The 21015-nt window shown below is 31.8% G+C and overlaps 4 protein-coding genes across 6 annotated transcripts in view; 2 read left to right on the top strand and 2 right to left on the bottom strand.

Annotated features, from left to right (window-relative positions):
- Positions 1–12151, bottom strand: part of LOC149486146 (uncharacterized) — a 117161-nt gene extending 105010 nt beyond the window's left edge. Inside the window, exon 1 of one of the 3 annotated variants that reach the window (XM_089699489.1) lies at positions 11837–12151. In XM_089699489.1, the coding sequence (XP_089555615.1) occupies positions 11837–12098 (262 nt within the window). In that variant the 5' untranslated portion in view covers positions 12099–12151. Of the gene's footprint in view, positions 1–1847; positions 2109–11836 lie in introns of those variants that run through there. The other 2 variants (XM_089699491.1, XM_089699490.1) reach the window with 2 other exon arrangements.
- A 2017-nt stretch (positions 12152–14168) lies between these two features.
- Positions 14169–15106, top strand: LOC149486145 (uncharacterized). The gene is made up of 2 exons (XM_089699476.1): positions 14169–14423; positions 14510–15106. The coding sequence occupies exons 1-2, from the start codon at positions 14328–14330 to the stop codon at positions 14657–14659; spliced, it is 246 nt and encodes an 81-aa protein (XP_089555602.1). The 5' UTR covers positions 14169–14327; the 3' UTR covers positions 14660–15106.
- A 123-nt stretch (positions 15107–15229) lies between these two features.
- On the top strand, positions 15230–16634 carry LOC149486144 (uncharacterized). Its single transcript, XM_089699477.1, has 4 exons — positions 15230–15521; positions 15637–15776; positions 15961–16134; positions 16329–16634. The coding sequence occupies exons 1-4, from the start codon at positions 15419–15421 to the stop codon at positions 16632–16634; spliced, it is 723 nt and encodes a 240-aa protein (XP_089555603.1). The 5' UTR covers positions 15230–15418.
- Positions 16564–20769, bottom strand: LOC149486143 (uncharacterized). Its single transcript, XM_089699475.1, has 5 exons — positions 20591–20769; positions 20389–20506; positions 20045–20235; positions 18257–18863; positions 16564–18016 (listed from the first exon to the last, which is right to left on the bottom strand). The coding sequence occupies exons 1-5, from the start codon at positions 20680–20682 to the stop codon at positions 16991–16993; spliced, it is 2034 nt and encodes a 677-aa protein (XP_089555601.1). The 5' UTR covers positions 20683–20769; the 3' UTR covers positions 16564–16990.
- Between the last annotated feature and the right edge of the window lie 246 nt (positions 20770–21015).

The following is a 21015-nucleotide window of genomic DNA, read 5'->3' as shown; positions in this document are numbered from 1 at the left end:
GGTGGGCTGCAAGATGGATGGCATTTTTATTAACCCTGGAGCCGGACGCGCGTCGCTTTATGATTTAACATAAGCTAGACCGTAATTTCCTAAGAAATTCGAACCGATATTTTAATAACCACGTGCACTTAGACATAGTCCATTACTTATCGAGTCCGCGGACACATAAATTGAGGAAACTATTATTAGTAGATATATATTCACTAGTGTAGCGCAGTTATAATATTCAGACCCAATGAAATATCTAGGTACTCCTGCATACCAGTTTTTATTCGAAACGTGTTTCAGATGCGTCTGAAACGAAAACCGGAATTTGCACATTCAGAAGATACGGTCTTTATATATTATGTATATAGGCACCTTATAGAGCAGGCCCTAAGAAATTCCACAGTAAAATAAGTTTATTTATCAACATTATAAGGAATTATCGATAACAACACTCATTTTAGCACCTGAACTATTTACAGTGTCCAATTCATCTAAATCAATAAAGTGTACCAAGAACCGAATTTTCACAAGAGGTGGCGTTAAATCGTGTACAGCTATCGATATTGTTAACAAACAATGCAGTTCTCACCATCTAGACACAAATTCTCAAATGGTTTCATTGTGAATCTCGCAAAAACCCGCAGGTATCATGGCGCCCTTTAAACGATGTATTGTATGGGCGCCTCGCTGCCCGTTTTTATCCTTGCCTTAATCAACTTAGGTAGAGCATCTGCCTGCTTTCGTTTGGACACTGTTACTTAGCTGTCTCGATTAGCTATGGCTTTTAAATTCATTATAAATTGTTTATTATTATTGCTTAACCGTTACGTAAGCTCTTGATCTAAATTAAGCTTGTAGAGGCTGCTTTGGAATATTTTATTGTGATGTGATAACTTAAATTATCGATACAAACTATATCATAAAATACCATAATACATACCTAAATTTATAGCATTTTAGTATGTTTTATGTTTTGTGATTATACTATGTTTAAATTAAATTGTTAACGTTAAGAATACCTACTCATTCAGTCGAAATCGGGTAAAAATAAATATGACACTTAACATATTTAAAAAAATTGGTGAAAGATTAATTTTTCTGTAAATCAGTAAGGTAATTCATTGCAGCAGGATCAAGTTGTTTTTTTTTCGACTTGTGAGACGAAAAATTCTCAATATATATATATAACTACGTTTTTAAATTAACGTATATTTTCTCAGAGATTATGAAAACTACTTTTGTGCATTTATCATTATAATAATTTATTATATAGCACATGTTATACCTACTATGAATAATCTAAGCATGTGAATATTAAAAACAAAAGCTTCTCAAAGCAGAAAGCTCTTGATATAGGACTTTAATTAGATAAATTTAGCTCTAGCCTCTATGGCATTTTATATCTATCTTTATTACGTAGTTGGAAGAATTATGAACGAAATACTATCTAAATTCGAGGTTAATTAGAATTTTTATTACACCGTTTGGGTAATTAACAGACAGCAAAGAATCAGTATAAGCGTTTATAATGTAATTGCGAAGGCGACGATCGTCGGGATGACACCAATGAATACTTTAAAGTTTCTAGTTTTCTACAGCTAACCTTACGGAACTCCTTATAACTATTTGTGAAAGTATTTGAGTCCTACTAATACACCTACAGTAATCATCCAAATGAAGTGTGCCCGATATCGAATACGGTATGGCGTACTACATGTACCATATTTAATATTACGTGGGCACCCACCTACAGCACAACCCACCGTTGTATTCTTCAATGAGCTTAGCCAACGTGTCACCCATCTAGATAGAATAGGCCTCCGTAACGATACTCAGGAAATTAGCTTTTAATTGCTTACCGTAAAGTGACGATTGCTTTCCTGTGTGCCGCTTAAAGCTGCCACACACTGTGATCTCAGTTAAACAACTTTGTTGTCTGTTTATAAGTAAATCCTTAGCGCGAAATGTCAAAAAACTAGCACAAATACGCGCGATTTCGAATTTCGATACGTCAAATTCGAATATCGAACATGCGCTCGCGTGGCGGCGCGGTGCGTCGCGACTGAACGTGAACAGCGAGGCACGCGCCGGTGCCTTCATTCACAAAACGAATGGCGGGGAGCGGGGCTCGGGCGGCCCATTCATGAGTCCACCGAGGCGTGGTGACCTGCACCTCTTTCTACATAAATCGCGAAACGCTATAACTATCTCACGCCACGGGCGTAATTTTCATTATTTTAATTTATTTCTCGTTAAAATACAATTGTATCGGAATGCGAATTAAACATGGAAAAATAATTCATTCATCAATCGATTAGTTTTTGCTGCATTGTCATAAAATTAATAAATAATTAATGCGAATGGTACAATTCAGTACACCATTAAGCGAGCGGTTCTTTCCTGTCGACCGGTGCAGACTGCAGTGCAAAATGAGCTGGTGACACGAATTCTGTTGCACGATCGGCGAAAGTACGGTGAAATTGGAGAGTCGCATATAGCATTCGAAAATAAAATATAGGTACAAAATACATAATGTAAATGTACCTTCCATTCTGTTCATTGTTCAGACCGCAAAATTCGTTATGATAATTTACATTTGGAATTTTGGAATAAGAGCCTCTACTCGATTTTCGCGAGATAAAACCTCAACGTTAATCACTTTATGAAGTTTATGATAAACGAAGCTTCGTTAAAAAAAATTGACTTTACATATTACCTAATATTACAAACTTGTGCAATCGTTAAGCTAAATCACCTAGCTAAAATGTGATTTTTAATCTGCCTGCTTGCCAACAGTTTACAAAACTTTCTACGGTGAAGCAGACTCTTGAAACTTATAGGTTTACAAAGAATATCATAGAACCAAAAGCTTTGCACCTCTACCTTTTTACTTTTCCAATCAAATTCAAGTGTGTATTTTATAATCATTAATCGATCAAAGCTAGAACTATTATAATTAATAAGTCTCTTTATCAACCTAGTTAATATTGATCAAGATTTTTTAAAGATTTTATCACATTTAGAAAAACATTCTTTAAGGAAAATCATTAAGCTCTAATGTCTAAACTTTAGAATTACCATAGTGAATAAGCTCGAATATTGCTTCACACAAGAGAGATAAGAACTGCAATCCGATTTGTCAAAACTAAATAATACGGAACATTCACGAATAAATGATAAAATGCCACTTAATCCACGAGCAGTGATGTCGCCCAGTGAAAGGCGAGATTACATAAGAGGCAATCGACGCGTGCTCTTACCTCTCCATTGTTAGCCGCAAATGAGGAAGTCGATCATCCCAGTTTTACAGGCCCATTAGTATTAATTACCGACTTAATTAAATAACTACTTCATTACTTATTGTAATGACCATAATGTGATGCTTTGTTTATTGTAAAGACGGTAATATTTCGACTAGAAGTGTATTTTTTACAGACTTCTTGTTTACATACGTAACGTCCATTGATGCTGATGCAAATGTTATATTTTTATATTCACCATACTTACTAATATTAAAAATGCGAAAGTGTCTTGTTTTATTTGTTTATCTATCACGTCGCAACAATGGGATTTTATATGATTTTTGTGTGTGGAGATAGAAGTCTAGAGAGTTTGAAGATTACCTAGGTTATTCTTTATCGCTGGTAAAACGTCTCCTGTGGGAAATTCTTATGGGAAATTTCGTTTACCATATGGGTGAAATTAACATCTAGTTTATCATAAAAGAACATCCAAACCTTCATAAAATTCTTTAGCTTTACTTTTGTAAGAAACGTCGCTTTTCACTCACTTAAATTGTGCTTTCATAAGTCATGTCAAGTAATCATGGCAAGATTTAAAACAAGTACCATGTTACAAGCATAATTTATTATTAAAATTAAAACATAAATTCGTTCGTTTACAAAGAAAGAAAACAAAGATATCGCCGATAACATGAAAATTATGATACCGATCAATTTACGATCGTAATAAAAACCTCAAAACTGAATCATCAAGTCCTAATATCCAAATTATGTTCAAATTTAATTGCATTTTAAAATTCGTTCAAAAATTTATGTTCGTTTTAATGTATTTTATTAATATCGACGCATCTGAGTCACTAACTTTTTACAATTACTGTACGTGTTAAGTAATAAAAGCGGTAATCAATTTGCAGGATAGCATGCGCGGGCGCACAATTAAAGGGCGTGGGTGTTGATTGCACTTTCGTGAACTTTAGAGAATTCATTGACTTCTTTTAATAAAAACGAACACAATTGGCATCCGTTGCTAAATTGCGGTCGTAATTCTCGGACCCAATTTATGTCTTTTTGGGTTTTTTAAATGTCAGATTTTAGCATTACCGCCAAATTAGTGTGAGCGAAGCTGGTAAATACAAAACATTAAAATAATAATGCCGATTAAAGATAAATTGCAGGCAGGAGTATAACGTGGCTGATACCTTCGAAAGAAAGACTAACTTTGAAGCTGTAGGTATGTCAATTACAGTCAATTACCTATTCTTTTAGGATTCAAATCAAGCTTTTTTGACGATTGAAAAGTTTGGAAAAAAAGTTGATCTGTTATAACAGATTCTTAATTTTCTAATTGCTCTAAAAGAATCGTCAATATATCTTTAAACGTACCAAGTCATTTTCCCGAGGAAGTACTACGTTACAGGTATAATATGTACTAATAATCCTATTCGAAAAAATCGGAAATATGTCATGTATCATGTATGACATTTTGCGATCTTAGTAAAGGTTCTAAACACTGTATAATTTTCATATTTGACTTTACACCATTAACCGTTATTGCAACAACGCAAAATAATCTGTCACTATTATGCTTTTAACAACCTGATTTAAATGGTCTTACAGCATAACAGTACTTCACAGTCCACTCGACCATACCGTATTCCGCCCCAGAAGAATAAATGATCACAACTGCATAATTACATAAAGTGTTATTATCTAGGGGTGGACACTGACTTCCTGTGCTCAATTAATGCCCCGACAAGTCACTGAGCTAGCATCTACAGTTATAACTGGCCTTACAAGATGAGGAAACGTTACGTTGATCAGCAAAAAGCCTGTTAATGGTCTAAATCAGTCTGGAACTAGGAAATTGCTTTATCTTATGATATGGAATCGATCATGAACGTATCAGTTTCTTGATGAGCAATCTATCGATTATTACCTGTAGATGAAAATGTCGAATAATAGGTAGAGATAAAGAGGAACAAAACGGCTAGTTTATTTTTATTTTTATTATCCGATGCATCATGACAGAAATATAAGGATTTGATGAAGAATATAATTACATTTATATTTATAAATTGTAAAAGTATTTTTAATTCAATTCAAGTACATAACTAGTTAATTTGCAGTATGAAAGCACTTTTTACTCATCCTTACTATTTCTAAATACCTAAATAGCTTTTAAATGTGTTTTTTTTTTAATACTATAAGCCGTATGCAGAACAACATGAATCGAGATAACGACCCTTTGGTTTTAAAATAACCTTGTGCATAAACGATAGATGATTGATCACTATTTAAATTTACTAAAAAGGAAAAACCCGAGTAATTATTTACATTACACATCCGATGTTTGTAATGAGCAGTATGACCGTTCGTTAACCGCTAAAATTTCGGCTTGTTTTCTCAAGTTTATAATCTTAAAATTTTGATCTTTTGGATAAAACGGAGTTTTTATAAACGACGGTAGTTTCACGGATCGGGGTAAAATATATTCTAAATACGTAATTTATCCGATCGAAAATTATATCAGTTATTAAATTGTGTTAACTATCGTCGTCGTCGTTTCAACCTTTCAGAACATCCACTGATGGACATAGGCCTCCCACAGAGATTTCATAAATATTAAACCCTCGTCTGTCGGAACACAGATCTGAGCCAAAAATTTTGTACCCGTTGTCTGTCGTGGCACAGATCTGTGCCAAATCATCGCCGGTTGGAAATTAGCTCATTGTAACGCAAATATAGTTCAAATCTGCATAAACGACTATTTAGTTGATAGCTTATGAATTACTGAATATTTAAAGTCCATCACTTAATAATTTGACCGATAAATATTCGAAATATAACAGTAATTATGTCATACTTTAGTCGAGTAACTTTTAAATTTTAAAGTTTTAAAAAATGTAAAATTTTGCGGAAAGTTGATAAACGGTAAGTATTTATTGTTCTTTTTATTATTATTCACTATATATCCTAATGTTTATGTGCCGAAATAATGAAAATTACCAATAATTATACCACAAATAATGGCTCCAAATATGTATCTACCATTTCACTGTACGTTGCTTAGTTTTTGACCCCTGGTTAATCGTATTTTATTTTTAATATTTTATTTGTTTTTTAAATCATTTTACAAGAAATTTTATGAAGATTTTTATAATATAATTCAAAATTTGATACTGTGTTCCATTTTAAAGATATTTCGTTTTCAATTCAGAACCGACAATAATTTCGCCGTAAAATTCGCGTACAGGATGTTCGCATATTGTATGAAATTGAAAAATTTAATTGTTCGTCTTCATACATATGTTTTGTTTATATTGATGGGTATCGTTTTTGTGGTATTTATTGTCCTCAGGTTTAATACGATATAATCAACTATACAAATTATAGTCCGTAACCTCTATGGAATTCCTTTAATTTTAGTATATTATGGTTAAAAGTGTATATTATATGCTGGAAAAATAGTAAAAAAAACCTACATCGGGAACAATGGTTTTCACTATGACCTATATATAGGACAAAGTGACTATGTTACTATGTAATTTGTGTAGGACAAACTGGAAAAGAAATTTAACACATTAATTGTACAACATATTCTTACCTTAATACAAATGCAACATAGGTATTATTTTTTATTGGGGAACCATATATGTTTCTGAAAAAATAAAAAACCGGCCAAGTGCGAGTCGGACTCGCGCACCGAGGGCTTCGTACAAACTTATTTTTTTAATTATGCTGTAGGTATCTTTTAATTCATATTTTAGAATTCTTTATCTGTGCTATAAGACGTTGCTATTGTAAGTTTTTATAACCTTGCAAATGTCGAAAATTACGAAAATTTGCAGCATAAACGGTTGTATCTTTTGATTGCGTTGGCATATATTATGTTTCATTCTGTTTTTATTTTGTTTTTCTGTCGTCTCACAATTTCAAAATGAACGACAACACGGGAGTTGTCATTTTTGAAACCCAGATAGTCCAAAAATGTTTTTACACATATTTTGGGGTTATTTCTTTAAAACTGGAAGAATGTTTTTTTATAGTTTTGAACCTCAATACGATTCGTGCTTCAAGGACTCCGAACAAACCTACTTTTTATTATGTTTTAACTTCTAGTGTTTTTAGTGAATTTTTCTTTATCTGTGCTGTAAAACCTTGCTTTTAACCAAGTCCACTTAACTTTTGACCCGTAGGTTTTGATTCCCTTGCTAGTAGTTGCGGTTTTCAGAATATGCCGCATATGAATATTATTTCTTCTGATTGCGTCTTAAATCTTATATCTCCATACCAATTTGCATGAAATTTGGTATGGAGATATTTTGATACCCGAGAAAGGACATAGGCTACCTTTTATTGCGAAATATGTACCACGGGCGAAGCCGGGGCGGACCTCTAGTATGTATATAAAAATGAATCGCAAAATGTGTTGGTAAGCGCATAACTCGAGAACGGCTGAACCGATTTCGATAATTCTTTTTTTATTATATTCCTACGTAGGATGGTTGGTATGGATGGTATAACCAGTACGAGGATGGTTCTTATGTAGAGAAAACGTAAATTTTTACCACGGGCGAAGCCGGGGTGGACCGCTAGTGTATTATAAATCTGAGTTTTTAATGTGAATATCAAGTTAATGCATGTAGCCGTTCATTAGTTGTAAGTTGAAATTATTATTTTTTTTTTTATATAAAGTGTAATTAAAAAAATCATGTTATTTGCGATTATTCTTATATCTGTTTTATAAAACATTGCTTTTTACCAAATTTAAAGATTTTATGTACTTGGGAAGTACCCTGTCGGTTTTGATTCCATTGCAAAAGTCAAAATTTGCTAAAAATTGCAGCATTAATGGCTGCATCCCAAAGGGTTTGGTTTTTAAGGGTCCAGAACCCTAATAGGATCACGTCTGTCCATCCCATCTGCCCATCTGTCTGTCAAGACCCATTTTCACAGGAACGCGTGATGTGACATAAAACTGAAATTTATATTGATTACTTGAGTCGATTGAAGCTGTGAAAAAATCAAACTTATAAACCAACGCAATCAAAAGATAAAGCCGTTTATTAACTCAGGCCCCGGAATCACAGACACAATAGAAAATCTATTGTATCGTGGACCGATCGGGCCGTTCGGGGCTCAATGGGTTATGCTGCAAATTTCGACATTCGCAAGGGAATCGACACCTACAGGGTACTTTCCGTGTACGTAGAATTTTGAAATTGGGGTAAAATAAGGTCTTATAGCGCAGATTGAAGAATAATTTCGAAAAACATAAAATTTCGGAGTTACAACATAATAAAAATGTTGTGTGGTTTTATGAAACCACGGTAAAAGTGAAACTGTTCGAACGGTTCCGAACACTGCCTTATACCTACTCGGCAGCCGACCGTCACGCGACATGCGCTACACAGACCAAAAAGTTTGAGACGATGTAATAAAAGTTTCACTTTAAAAATTGGTTTGTTCGGAGCCCACGGTGTGCGAGTCCGACTCTCACTTGGCCGGTTTTTTATTCTTATGTACTATATGTAGTACATTTGTAGGCCGAATGTTAAAGCTGATGTAGATCGCTGTCTGAAGATTATTTTTATTTGTATTCATGACTTTAAATAGCCTTGGAACATTACTTATTTAATAAAACGAATTAAATGCATCATTTGCAGTACGCCTGCAAATATAAATCTACCCTCTCATTTTGTAAATGACTAGCGATAACAATTATTATATTTTTGCCTTTTGGTGTCAAAACTGCTTCTATTACCCAGAAGAAGAATGCAATTTTTCTATTTGAAGATATCACATTGCTGTTTAAACTACATAATCAATAATAACTTATTTGTTAGGTAACCCTAAAATAAACTTCCGTCTTGATATTTTAATTTTCTTTCGAAAATAAAAATTTGTATTTGATAGAATAACCTTTTCTGATTCGTAAGCATTTGAGTATCAATAAAAGAGAATTCAAATGGATCCAAACAACGATTCTTATGGCAATGGAAGACAAGACACTCCAAGGCTTACTTTAACAATAGGACGTAACAGTATTTGAAATCAAGAAATATAACTCTGTATATTTTGTCAAATGAACAGATAATAATACTAACACGATTAGTGTTTGGGAATTTACAGCTTTTAATTCCTGATACCAGGATTCTTCATGAAATTCTACACATAACACGTCTTACTTTATTCCAATCAAAATATTTTTTAAGTTTCATGCTGTTTGTGTACTATGGACTCCCTAAACTACTGAACCGATTTTAATACAATTTTACCGATTAGTTTATATCTTAATTACAATATGCTTGGAAATACTGCATGTATTGAAGTACAACTAGATTGGATAGCGTTCATCACTTTCCTGATCACATTCAAGTGGAACCTCGTGGTAATAAATCGTCGTCTCGAGGCGGTCGTTGTGTCCGAACTCCGATGTATAAGAAAAAATGAACAGAAGTTAACGTTATTTATGCCAAGTTGCAAATATTCCTATTTATTGGCCAATGTTGGCGTCAACACCACACATTACAACCACATGAGTATATAAATAGTACAGACACAAAGCTTCATAAGAATTTTTTTTTCTGTCAGTTAAGTAAAATTTATTTAAGTAAATAAAACATTTAGATGTATAATAATTGTTTATTTATTTTGAATCTTTAAGTTTATTGATTTTTATCCTTAACATAAGCTGTATTTTATAAAAAATATTTAAAACTCGAATTTCCGAAATTTTTGATTTATAAGTTAAATGTAACGGTTTATAATTAAGTTATGGTATAATTAAATGTAGATTTCACTTTTGTACAGCTTAGACATTTTTCTGTATGGATACAGTGCCTTTCGATTTGTAGTTGGACAACATTTCATTTTATAGGTACTATATTATAATAATTAAGAGCATGAAAGAAAAAAAAGCATTTCTTCATAATGCTATTGTTACCACAAAAAATATTTTCTTAATCGCTAATTTTAAGAAAAAATAAATTAAAATTAAAATTGATGTGGAGACGTTATACATACAGACGTTAGAACAAAGTCCACCATAAGAATGAAGTCATTTAGGAATAAGACGATTTTTAAACATTAATAAAAACCTAAATATTTTTAAAAAGTCAAAATTACTGTTAGTTTTTATCTAGTTTTGATTAAAATAAAAATAAAAAAAAAGTAGCAAAAATTTTTGAAATGTTCTAATTTTGGAGCAGACTGTAATGTCTGTATTTGTATGAACATATGTGGAGATCGCGTCCACTTATTTTCATGCGTAAACGATGATATTCATACTCAACTTTCTCGAATTTTTATAAAATAAACCTATGTTTTTGTTATATTCACTCAAAAGATTGTCTATTCTAGTGTGAAAATAAAAAAATAAAAATCTAAAATACCTTGATATTATTTTATTATGAGTATTTTTCTTAACAATGTCGTATTTTTTCAAAATGTGTGGGAAAAAAAGGTTCTAATAAATAAAATAAACATGCCAGGGAGTAAGTAAGGTAACTAATATAAAGTTTGGTTATCTAGTTAGCATCAAAATTTACAAGAGTGTCACAGGTTAAAGTTTATATCACAAATTTTAATATCGAAAAAAATCGGCAAATCAGCGCCGACCGCTCGAATTTCTCCGACAGACAGCACCTTTTTGACGCGGCGCGCCGCGACAGCTGAGGGGTTAAATAATTATGTACTTACAAATACTACATAGGCAGTGAATTTTGTAATGATCGTCTAGGTACTAGTACTACCTACACTATTGTAACGTCTATTTTATGTGTAAGCCAATAAAACAAAAACGGTATTGCAACGAAGATTATTATCTAACAACTGCAAAGACACTGCATAACACTTGGATGTAATCAAAATGTATTACGTGCCAACAAAGTTGTTACCGGTTACGAGTACTTGCCTTTACCCACTTATAAAATTGCAGTGTTTGCATTTCATTGATACAATGTAAACTTTGTCATCAATGCACTTATTGTATTAAAATAATATTCGGTTTATTTGACGATGTTACGATTTAAATTTCACATTTAAAACTTTTTGCGTGATAATTAAGTGTTCGGAAATAGGAAATAGTCAGAAAACTAATCGGTCGATTTTAATTTCTGTAATAGAGATCCGTAAATTGAATTTGGAATTATTTTTTTAATTATATTACTTTTATTTTGTTGTCGCTGATAAACTGTTACATCATAAACGAAGTTATTATATTTATTACAAGTCATTAACAATGTATTTTGAATAAAGTTATAAATCGCTTCAATTGATTCTGTTTACAATTTTCCGTCATCTAGTTTTCTTGTCACTACTCCAAGTTCCAACACCACTTCAACTGAATTGGGTCAAATTAAGATACTTGATGTTAAAATGTTTCTATAAAAAGCTTGAAACGCTTATCTACAAATAGGGTAATTTCGTTTTTCGATCTTCTGTATATCGTTGAGCAGGCGTATCTGAAACAGCAGTTAAGGAAGGCATAAGGAAGGAATTTGGATATTTGCGTAGGAGAGGTGACATTTTTTACATTTTTTACCCTACTCGAAGACTATGCTGAAATATTTCACAAAGTAAAACATCTTTAATCTAGGACTTACCTGTAAGACATAACGCCACATAATCCTTCGGAGTCGCGGTGCCTTCTGGCAAGGTCCAGGACACACGATACTCCGCACCTTCTTCCGTCCAACATAATGTTCCCTTAGTTTCTACTACGTCTTGTAAACTATCCTCTATGGCACTTGTGTTGGCACTAGGTTCCTTATCTTCCCTATTTTCCGGCACTTCTGTACTAGCGGTCGCACACTGTTCGTCTTCTTTTTCACTTGTAACACACTTTTCGTCATGTTCCTCTGACATGACTTGAAACACTTACGACATTATTGTTTTGTCCCTAATCGTAATAAAAATTTAAAATATTTCAAGAATTTGAATTGTAATGGTCCCTCTAAAATTAATGTTTTATGACGTCTATTACCTACGTTAGCAAGACGATTCAAATAAAAGTGAATTAAGGGATATCATATAGACAAGTTGTCTCCTAAAATTGCTATTAAAACAACATTCTTTACGACATTCGAGATGTGTATGAAACTGAAGATGTTCCTAACTAGTAAAACCTAAGGAGAATGGGGGTGTAGGGTGGTTGAGCGACGTCGCGCCGATCTGACGCCAGGCGGGTCGGCGCCGGGTAAAATGCGGTCTATTCATTCGACTAGCCAATGTATGAGATTTCCTCATTTCTTTCTATTAGCAGATAACATGCACTGTTTACAACTTTTTATTTAGAGACATTTTTTGGGTTTTCATAAATCTTGTTAATACTTAAATTAGAAAAGTACCTATATGGAGTGGTTACCAAATACCAATTGATTAACTATTTCTAGGTATTACCACTGATTTGAATTCCAGTGGGATTCTGGATATCTCTCTGGCTGAATGAAAGATAAGGCTAGCATGCATGCTTTATGCTCATGAAAATATTTTTTTGATAAGCTATAGACCTGAATAAAGAATTTATGTATGTTTAGTAAGTTAAGGAAATTGCATTGCATCTTAAAACCTATTATGTAATTATTATTTAATGAATTTGGATAGATAACACTAAATCGCTGTTTCTTGACTAAAATAACATTTCAATTCTTAAGATTTATAACATACATTACATGCTGATTATGGAAGAAAAATGAATAAATGCTACATGAATTCAATCTTTAGCAAAAATTAAGTTATGCAATCAAATAAGACAAATTGAACGAGTTAGGGAATAAAAATTATACTTTTTATTTGGTGATTTTATATGCTGATTTTGGATTGCAATCTAATAACCTAAATAATAAGATATCTTTTAGAGTATTCTCTTTGTTGGTAACAACATTTAATAACTCCTGTTGTAAATTGCTATTTTACGTCAACCACATAATGGAATATGTAACGAAAAGGCAATAGAAACCTTAATACTTTTCAGCATTATATTTGACATTCATAGTATTATGTAAACAAAAGCATTAATACAAGGGAAATAAAATTGAAAAATGCAATATATTATGTATTAACATTTTTAGATTGAATAATTCTTCTAGTAGGTAATTGGATTTTGCAATTCATAAGTGAAATAAGCTAACAATTGATTGTAATATAAGTGTAGAACTGAGAAGTTAGTTTATATTAAAGGATATCTAACATATTACGATGCTTGAATAGAATATTAAAAAAATATACTTAGATCATAATTTTACCTACAACGTGACTTTTGAAGCAAAACTTATCTCATATACTTGCATTTATCTGCGAAATTTAATTCAATTATGATGGTTTTATGTTATGATCAATACTTTTAACACGAGAAACGAAAATAAAACATTTTAACTCAATTTGAACACACATAATATGTTTAAAACGTAACACTTGACATAAACAACAAACTTTGAAGAAATTTTCAAAAGCACAGCGCACGTTTTATTATTGGTTTCAATGGATACAAGGTTTTAAAAATAATTTTTCACAAATCATTTCAAACTATTTTCTTCGCCTTATTTGCTTTTTGATACCTTGTTCCTGACCGCATGCATCAAACAGGATGCGCAATATCGACCAATAAGTGAAGAATAGAAATGCACAGTAGAAATGCTTAGAAAGATCCGGATTGGTTATAAATACATTTTTTTTGCTGATGACATTCTCAAGAACCAGATTATTGAACTTGGCACTTGACACTTGAAATACCTAACATAAAATGTCATACACATAAACGTTTAGAAATGCTGTAAGGTCGAAACTTATTATAAAATATATTATAAAACATAAAATTGCATTATTTTGTTTGTGATTTTGTTGATACAGAAATATGCACCGTGCATAGGTATAGTTTAAACTCTATTTAGATTTTTTGACTGGTAATGAAATTTCTAAATTGTCACTTTATGTCAAACTGGACGACTCAACAAGCTTTGGCTTTCGCATCAATCAAATTTGAAATTCAAAACCATAATATTATAATTCCGTCCCTGAATGGAATCACACAAACAACTAAAAATAAACAGTTCTTAACCAAATTGTAAATAAGTCATTGATATTAATACGTTAAAAATGACTTCCATGCCGTCAGATTCCGAGTCTAACGTGAGTGGTTTTATAAGTTATAGCGACAAAAATTTCAAGTACCTTTACACATCTATGATTGAGGTAAGTGTTAAATAAAGTTGTTAATTTTTATTGAAAATAATTTATTAATAACTGAATCATACTAAAGACGAATCCATTGTTTACAGAATATGGAACTTATAAATCAAGATTTGTTACAAATAGAAAAAAACATGAAGAACATTGTGCAGCAGTCTGGGCCACTGGAAAGTCAGTTAAATGCGTTATTGCAGACTTTACCAAGACCAAACATAGCAATGCCCATGGAAACAGAGTAAATTAACGTGTAAATTCAAACAAGCAATCCATTTTAGTTGATAAGTATAACTAGATAATACAAAAATAATATATAATAAAAAAACTGTACAAACATGGCGTGGACAATGTGTTTTTTACAATTAATGTAATATTTATGGTCCTTTTAAATTAAGATATTACTTGGTTACTGGTAATATTAAAACAAGAGGTGGATTTTGCATTCATATCAATATTGCAATAAATTATCTTCCATAATAATGTATGTATTGTATTGTTATGTACTGATATACTTATACATATTTAGAAAATTAAACATATTTTTTATGAAATTTATAAGATATTGTCAGTTTTCATGTATTGTATTGTATAAGTATATTTATAGAAGCCTCAATATGTAGTCCATAGTAGGAAATTAACATTCTTTTGTTTTCTCTTTATAATTACAGTAAAATTGATTTAAAAGAAAATTTGATGTTGTTTTTTATATCATAGACAAAAATATTAACCACAAATAATATTAATTTTGAGCAAATCGCACGTTGTTAAAATAGAAAAAACGCACCTTGTTAAAATTCCTTGTCCCAGGCTTCATTATTTGGATTTTATTAATTTCAGAAGTATATAAATAGACCTTGTTTATAAGACACATATTAGAACTACATAGTGGTATGTCTAATTACTTTGCTCATAATCAAAAATCAAATCTAAAATGTCATCCAACAATCAAAATAATTCAATACAATTTATGATGTAAATAAACATTTTCCCAAAATCCTACCATGGCAGAAACAATAAGTACCAGGGCAAAGTCGCCTACGCGCGCAGAAGCCATAATGAAGGCATTGAAACCAGGGCCTGTTTACTGCACTGGGGTCCTTTTAGGCAAGCTATTTCCGAAATATACCTTTCTCTGTATACTTACGACTTCATCATCATTAGCCTATATACATTCTCAGACACATCACACGCCTCCTATTGAAAAGTAATTTTTCTTTAGGTAATTGGGTAGAGGACAGGATTGAATGCCCTAAAGGTGGCACATTTTACTTTCCACCAAAGGAGGAAATTGATTACGAAAAATTAAAGCCCGAATCTCGACAACCTGATTTTCGCCTCAATAAATTAAATAGTTTGCAGGTAAATAGAAAAGTATACTTAGCTACGGGTGAAAAACTCATTTTATTGAACAATTCAAGTAAGTTTCAACCGTTTTTAGTACTTAGGTATGTTTCAAAACTGTATTTTAAAAATCCTACATTTTATCAAATTACGTGAGGACAAATTTTTCCTATTATAGACGTAAATTTTAATCGTTTAATAGGGTAATGTGCATTCAATCTACCGGCACGACAGTCATGAGACGTGCGGCAACTTCGCAACCACAACGGACCTCGTTTATAACCATCTGCCCAAGCCTCTATGTGGACCCATACAAAGATATTATAGAAGGAGCGCTCATCAGTGGTATCCACAACCAGATCTATTTAAATGTTTTGTGAGTGAATTTGCTTTTATAATACAATCGAGTGTTGCATATACAACGGTTGGTGTCACCACCTACATTGATCGCACTTTAATATAAGTTCTTATAACTGGAAGTATCAGACAAAGTGCTTCTAGAAATTAGAAAGGGTTAAATATTAAACCGTTACTGGCATGTTTTATTTAATTACGTTATTTTAAATACAGGGAAATGTTACTGAATGGGGCTTAAAAAAATATCTAGAACACGAATGGAAATGCACCAATGTGTCGGACTATATGTCCACCTTGTATGAGGACACCTATGTGCCTCCAAAACCACATCAATATTTGCAGAGATGTGAACGAAAGGCGCGCAATTCGTTAGTATATTTTATTTCAGTATCTTTTCACGTATATTACGTTAAGATAAAAGAGCGTTTATATAAATCAAAGATTGAAATATGTTTGATATTTTATTTCAGGAGCTTCACAAAAAGTTTCCGTTTTAAGATGACAAAATCAAAAAAATGATAACATCAAGAATCATTTAGTTTTTTTATCAGAAAAATTACTAGTCTTTACATATCACATTTTGTTCAAAAGGACAGTGACGTCCATATAAAAATCGTAACAATACAATAATTCTTAATGCTTTCATATCGCCAACACCTGGCACCAACACGAGATCAGCAAAATATAACTTACACCTACTCTTACTCGTAACATACACAACCACTTAAAAACTAATGAATGTGATAACTTAACAAAACATTTCTTAATTATAATGGCAGTCAATGGAACTTTAGTACAAAAAAATCGTTCGAAGAATAAAATATAAAAAAAAATATTGTTAGTCGAAAGTTAGTAAAGTGACTAGCGGTTGAGCATTAGTGAGACGTGAAAGAATTGTCTTGAGGCAATTTGATCAGTCCAGACCCGCCGGGGGTTTTGAACATGCTGTTGTGTTGCTGAGACAGCACCGCTTGCGATACGAAGCTCTGTTGGGAGAATCTCGGCTGAGGTATCCTCACGTGGTTATTGTATTGCATTTGAGGAAACACAGGAGAAGAAAGGGGAGTGAAGTTTTGGGGATTTTGTGCATAATTCATATTACAATTTTGAAACCTATCTAGCAATATGGATGTCCTATCTGGCTCACCACATATAGACTCCTCTCGTGATGAAGGCTGCGAGAATACATTTCTCTGGTTCATACTGGAAGTCTGTGATTCAAACCCTGAACTCTGGCTGGATGAACGACTCCCGTTGATATTGAATAAGTGTCGTTCACCGTCAGAGCCCCAGTAGCCGCCGGCTACCCAAGAAGTACTATAGCCCAATTTACTGGGTGATATAAGAGGTCTACCCCTGTTTATTGGCATGGGAGTAGCAAAGTTGGGAGAGGCAGTGAATTTTCTTAAAGCAAATACTGGATTTGTTTTGGAAGTTTTCTTCTTAGGACTGCTTATACACAAGGAACTAATACTTTCGTCTAAATCAGAATCGGAATCGTCTTTCGCGAGATTCTGATATTTGTTAAATGCTGGCTTAATAAATACTGTTTCTGAGAGTGGTGAGGGGCTTTTTGTTGTTACTGAATTAACGCTAAATGTGGAATTGTGCTTCGGCTTACTCCAGAGGCTGTCATTGCGAGGAGTGAAAGATCTGCCGTTTGTAAAACTACTGTTTAATGGACTGAGAGTTTCAGTGGAGGAGTTTGTAAAATTGTGCAAACCAAATTTACTTAGAGACACATCATCATCAGTGTCAAAAGATATATCTTCATTGTTTGTGTGCATTTTGGTTGACCCATTGGTAAGATTCAATTTCTTTGGTGCGATCTTGGGAACAGTTTTCACAGGCTTGACTTTCATACTTCTATACACAAGGAACACTGCCAATAGTGCAGATAACTGAAAAAGAAAAAATATTTTAGAGTTTAAAATGTGGTAAAAAAAAATTACTTGTTTACAAAAACTAATTTGTAGCTTTTCAAAATGAAATAAATGAGTATAAAATTGTGTTTCCCATCTTTATGTCCAGCTTTAATATTAAGTAAATATTAAGCTTTAACATTTTTGAGCTGTAACTTCTCAATGAAAATATTACTATATTAAAACTGATAAACTAGAAAATAATAAATCTATACTTACTTTAATAACGCTAATAAGTAACATGTTCTTAGTCACAAAGTAATTTGTTAAGGAGGTAGTCACAAATACTGTCCACAGTAAGTCGATAAATATTGAATAGTTCAATTTGTTTATATTCCACATATGTCCTATTATTTGCAAACAGCATCCAAAGCTTCCTAGAGCTTTTTGTGTCAAGTCATTAAATCCTGTATTAAAGCTGATTATATTTATGTCTAATATATTATGTGTGTCAAAGAAATAGTCCTCTAAGTATGGGAATGTCAACAGTGTCTTCATTTTTACAATGGAAAATATTCTTTCTAGAAAATTATATAAAATACTCTTTATGTTACATATTGTTTTGTACAGACTATCATGTTTCTTAACATTTCCATAAAGCTCAATTGCCACCAGTACTATGAGTAATGCAGCAACAACATTGGATATATTATTTATTACATTTCGGACAATTTCATTCTGTTTTTCTTTCTTATTATTCTTTTTCTCTGGTGTCCTAGCTTCTAATAATTTTGATCCCAAAAGAGATTCTTTTTCTTTGTGCAATTTTGTTTGTAGTACTTTTCTGCATGGACTACATAATTTGTATGCTTTCTCCAGCTGTGCTCTGAAAACCAAATTTAGATTTTTATATAAATAAACAATTTTTCAATAAAATTATTTACAAATTAGTACACAAAATGATCAGTTATTGGTGTACATTTTATTGAGTGTTGAATGATATTTATTATTTGTGTTTTTAACAAATTGATTAATAAAAAAATTGAATATTGTTCTAGATTGTTCTAGACAATTCATCAGTTATTACATTAATGCTATGGAAATAACCATGAACCAAAATCTAATTCCTATATTTACATTGCAATTATGATAATTACTGATAACAGGAAGATGACTTTATCTTATCTAATTAAATACAGTCTTTTTTTCTTAAACACTTCTTTGAAATAAGTATGTACAATCCTTTAAATTTATATACAAAATTAGGAAACAAATTAATTTCAGTATGCAAATAGCAGCCATATTAATTCCTTTACAACTCATTATCCTTTTCATGCTCATAGTATTAGCTAGTTCAATAAAGAAACGAATCTTCAATGGCGGCCAAAGCTGACTTTGACAGATGGTAGGATCATCAAAAAAGAAAATAAAAATAACGTAAATTGATAATTATTTTATTAATTATTTCAAATTGTTTGTTGACAAACTTTTTTGTTATTGTATTTGTGTATTTATATGAATTATCATATTTACGTATACAGAATGTAATAAAATCCCCATAATACTTGTAATAAGCCCATAAAACTGAACAACTTTTCCCAAAGAACATATTTTGTCAAATTCCAAGAAAACATTATTTACTTTCGCAAATGCATAATTGTCATTGTAAATTTATGATAAAAACTATTATAGGGAAAATCAAATACATTTTAGTGATTTTATTTTTCCATTTTTTTTTTGCATATCGTACGGCCGTGTGTGAGCGAGAGGGAATGATAAGCGCCGCCATTGAAGATTTGTTTCTTTAAAGAACTGACTAATACATATAATATGAGGAAAAATTTTATTAAACTACTATCCTATTGGATATAGCATTGTTCTCTAATTAGATAGAAAATACATTATGAACAATGAAACATCATTTAGAAAACAATTAACATAAATTAATTTTTGATGAGTCTTTGGCAAAATGTATTGTCTCTATAAATGTAAAAATATGTTTTTACCTAAAGTCTAAAAATTAATTATTTTACAATAATGAGTTGTATTTGAGTCAAAGAGACTTACTTATAAAATTCAATTTCTTGCTCGAAATTGTTTTCATTCATAGGAACAAAGTTGGCAAGCTGTGTCACCTTCAACTGTTGGTTTATATTACACATCTTACAGAGTCCATTTTTGGCAGGGCTCTTATGAAACACATTCGGTGTTTTAATCTGATCAACTGGACTTATTAATACTTTGTTGTAGTCACCGTCCTGGAAAAAGATGTTCACTCTGTTATTATAGAAAAAAAACTCTATTGTTGTATGACTATGAATAAGTTATAAATCATATACTAAAAGTCGGTTTGTTATCAATAGCAAGACGGAAAGTTTTGAATAAAGTAATTTATATGCAAAAAAGCTTACCTTGGTGAAACCATTATATTGTTCGCATTTTGGACACGTCCAACAGTTTCGTTGAATATATTTTATCCAAAAGTTATTGTTACAAAACCAACAGTTCACGCGCCATAATACAGCCGAACTGCAAAGTGCAAATATAAAATAACAATAAAAATAAGAACTTTCTACGAGGCGGGAAAGATATATTATAACCTCTATGACTTACCGCAAATTGTAAAACAATTTCATTAACAATAATGTACACAATATTGTGGTTATAACAAGTAACACTGATTCCATTTTATGACTAAATTTCATTTTTAATTTTATCTTGCTATATTTTATGATATAATCATATTTTTATCTTAACCTAAAAATACACGACACCCACCCACCATTCCTGCTTGTATTATGACAGATAAAATATAGCAGATAGCTGAAAAGTGAAAGTCAAAAATACAGATAATATTAAAAAGTAAAATTAGGGTTTGATTTTTATTTAAATTTGTGTTAAAATAAAACGAGATAACAATTAAATTAAAAGACTCAACTGTGGACTCAACTTCTTTAACCTCATATAAAACATTTCGTAGATCCAAGACACAGGCAACAGCCTAGTTTGGATCTCCTATAAAACTGTAATGTACTGCT

Source organism: Colias philodice, chromosome 9 (assembly GCF_061535455.1).
Source record: "Colias philodice isolate Cphi_HAF_F1 chromosome 9, ilColPhil1 Martin Lab GWU primary, whole genome shotgun sequence".
Lineage (NCBI taxonomy): Eukaryota > Metazoa > Arthropoda > Insecta > Lepidoptera > Pieridae > Colias > Colias philodice.
The sequence above is the reverse complement of the archived record's forward strand: the minus strand, read 5'-3'. Positions and strand labels throughout refer to the sequence as shown.

What these genes read in the sequence shown, in the direction of transcription:
- LOC149486145 (XM_089699476.1), top strand. Translation starts at nt 14,328, where the DNA reads ATGACTTCCATGCCGTCAGATTCCGAGTCTAACGTGAGTGGTTTTATA. An exon ending in TTTACACATCTATGATTGAG is followed by an intron (nt 14,424 to 14,509) that starts GTAAGTGTTAAA and finishes CATTGTTTACAG; the next exon opens with AATATGGAACTTATAAATCA.
- LOC149486143 (XM_089699475.1), bottom strand. Translation starts at nt 20,682, where the DNA reads ATGAAATTTAGTCATAAAATGGAATCAGTGTTACTTGTTATAACCACA. An exon ending in CAAGAAATTGAATTTTATAA is followed by an intron (nt 18,864 to 20,044) that starts GTAAGTCTCTTT and finishes TTTGGTTTTCAG; the next exon opens with AGCACAGCTGGAGAAAGCAT. An exon ending in TACTTATTAGCGTTATTAAA is followed by an intron (nt 18,017 to 18,256) that starts GTAAGTATAGAT and finishes TTTCTTTTTCAG; the next exon opens with TTATCTGCACTATTGGCAGT.
- LOC149486144 (XM_089699477.1), top strand. Translation starts at nt 15,419, where the DNA reads ATGGCAGAAACAATAAGTACCAGGGCAAAGTCGCCTACGCGCGCAGAA. An exon ending in CTGCACTGGGGTCCTTTTAG is followed by an intron (nt 15,522 to 15,636) that starts GCAAGCTATTTC and finishes ATTTTTCTTTAG; the next exon opens with GTAATTGGGTAGAGGACAGG. An exon ending in ATAAATTAAATAGTTTGCAG is followed by an intron (nt 15,777 to 15,960) that starts GTAAATAGAAAA and finishes ATCGTTTAATAG; the next exon opens with GGTAATGTGCATTCAATCTA.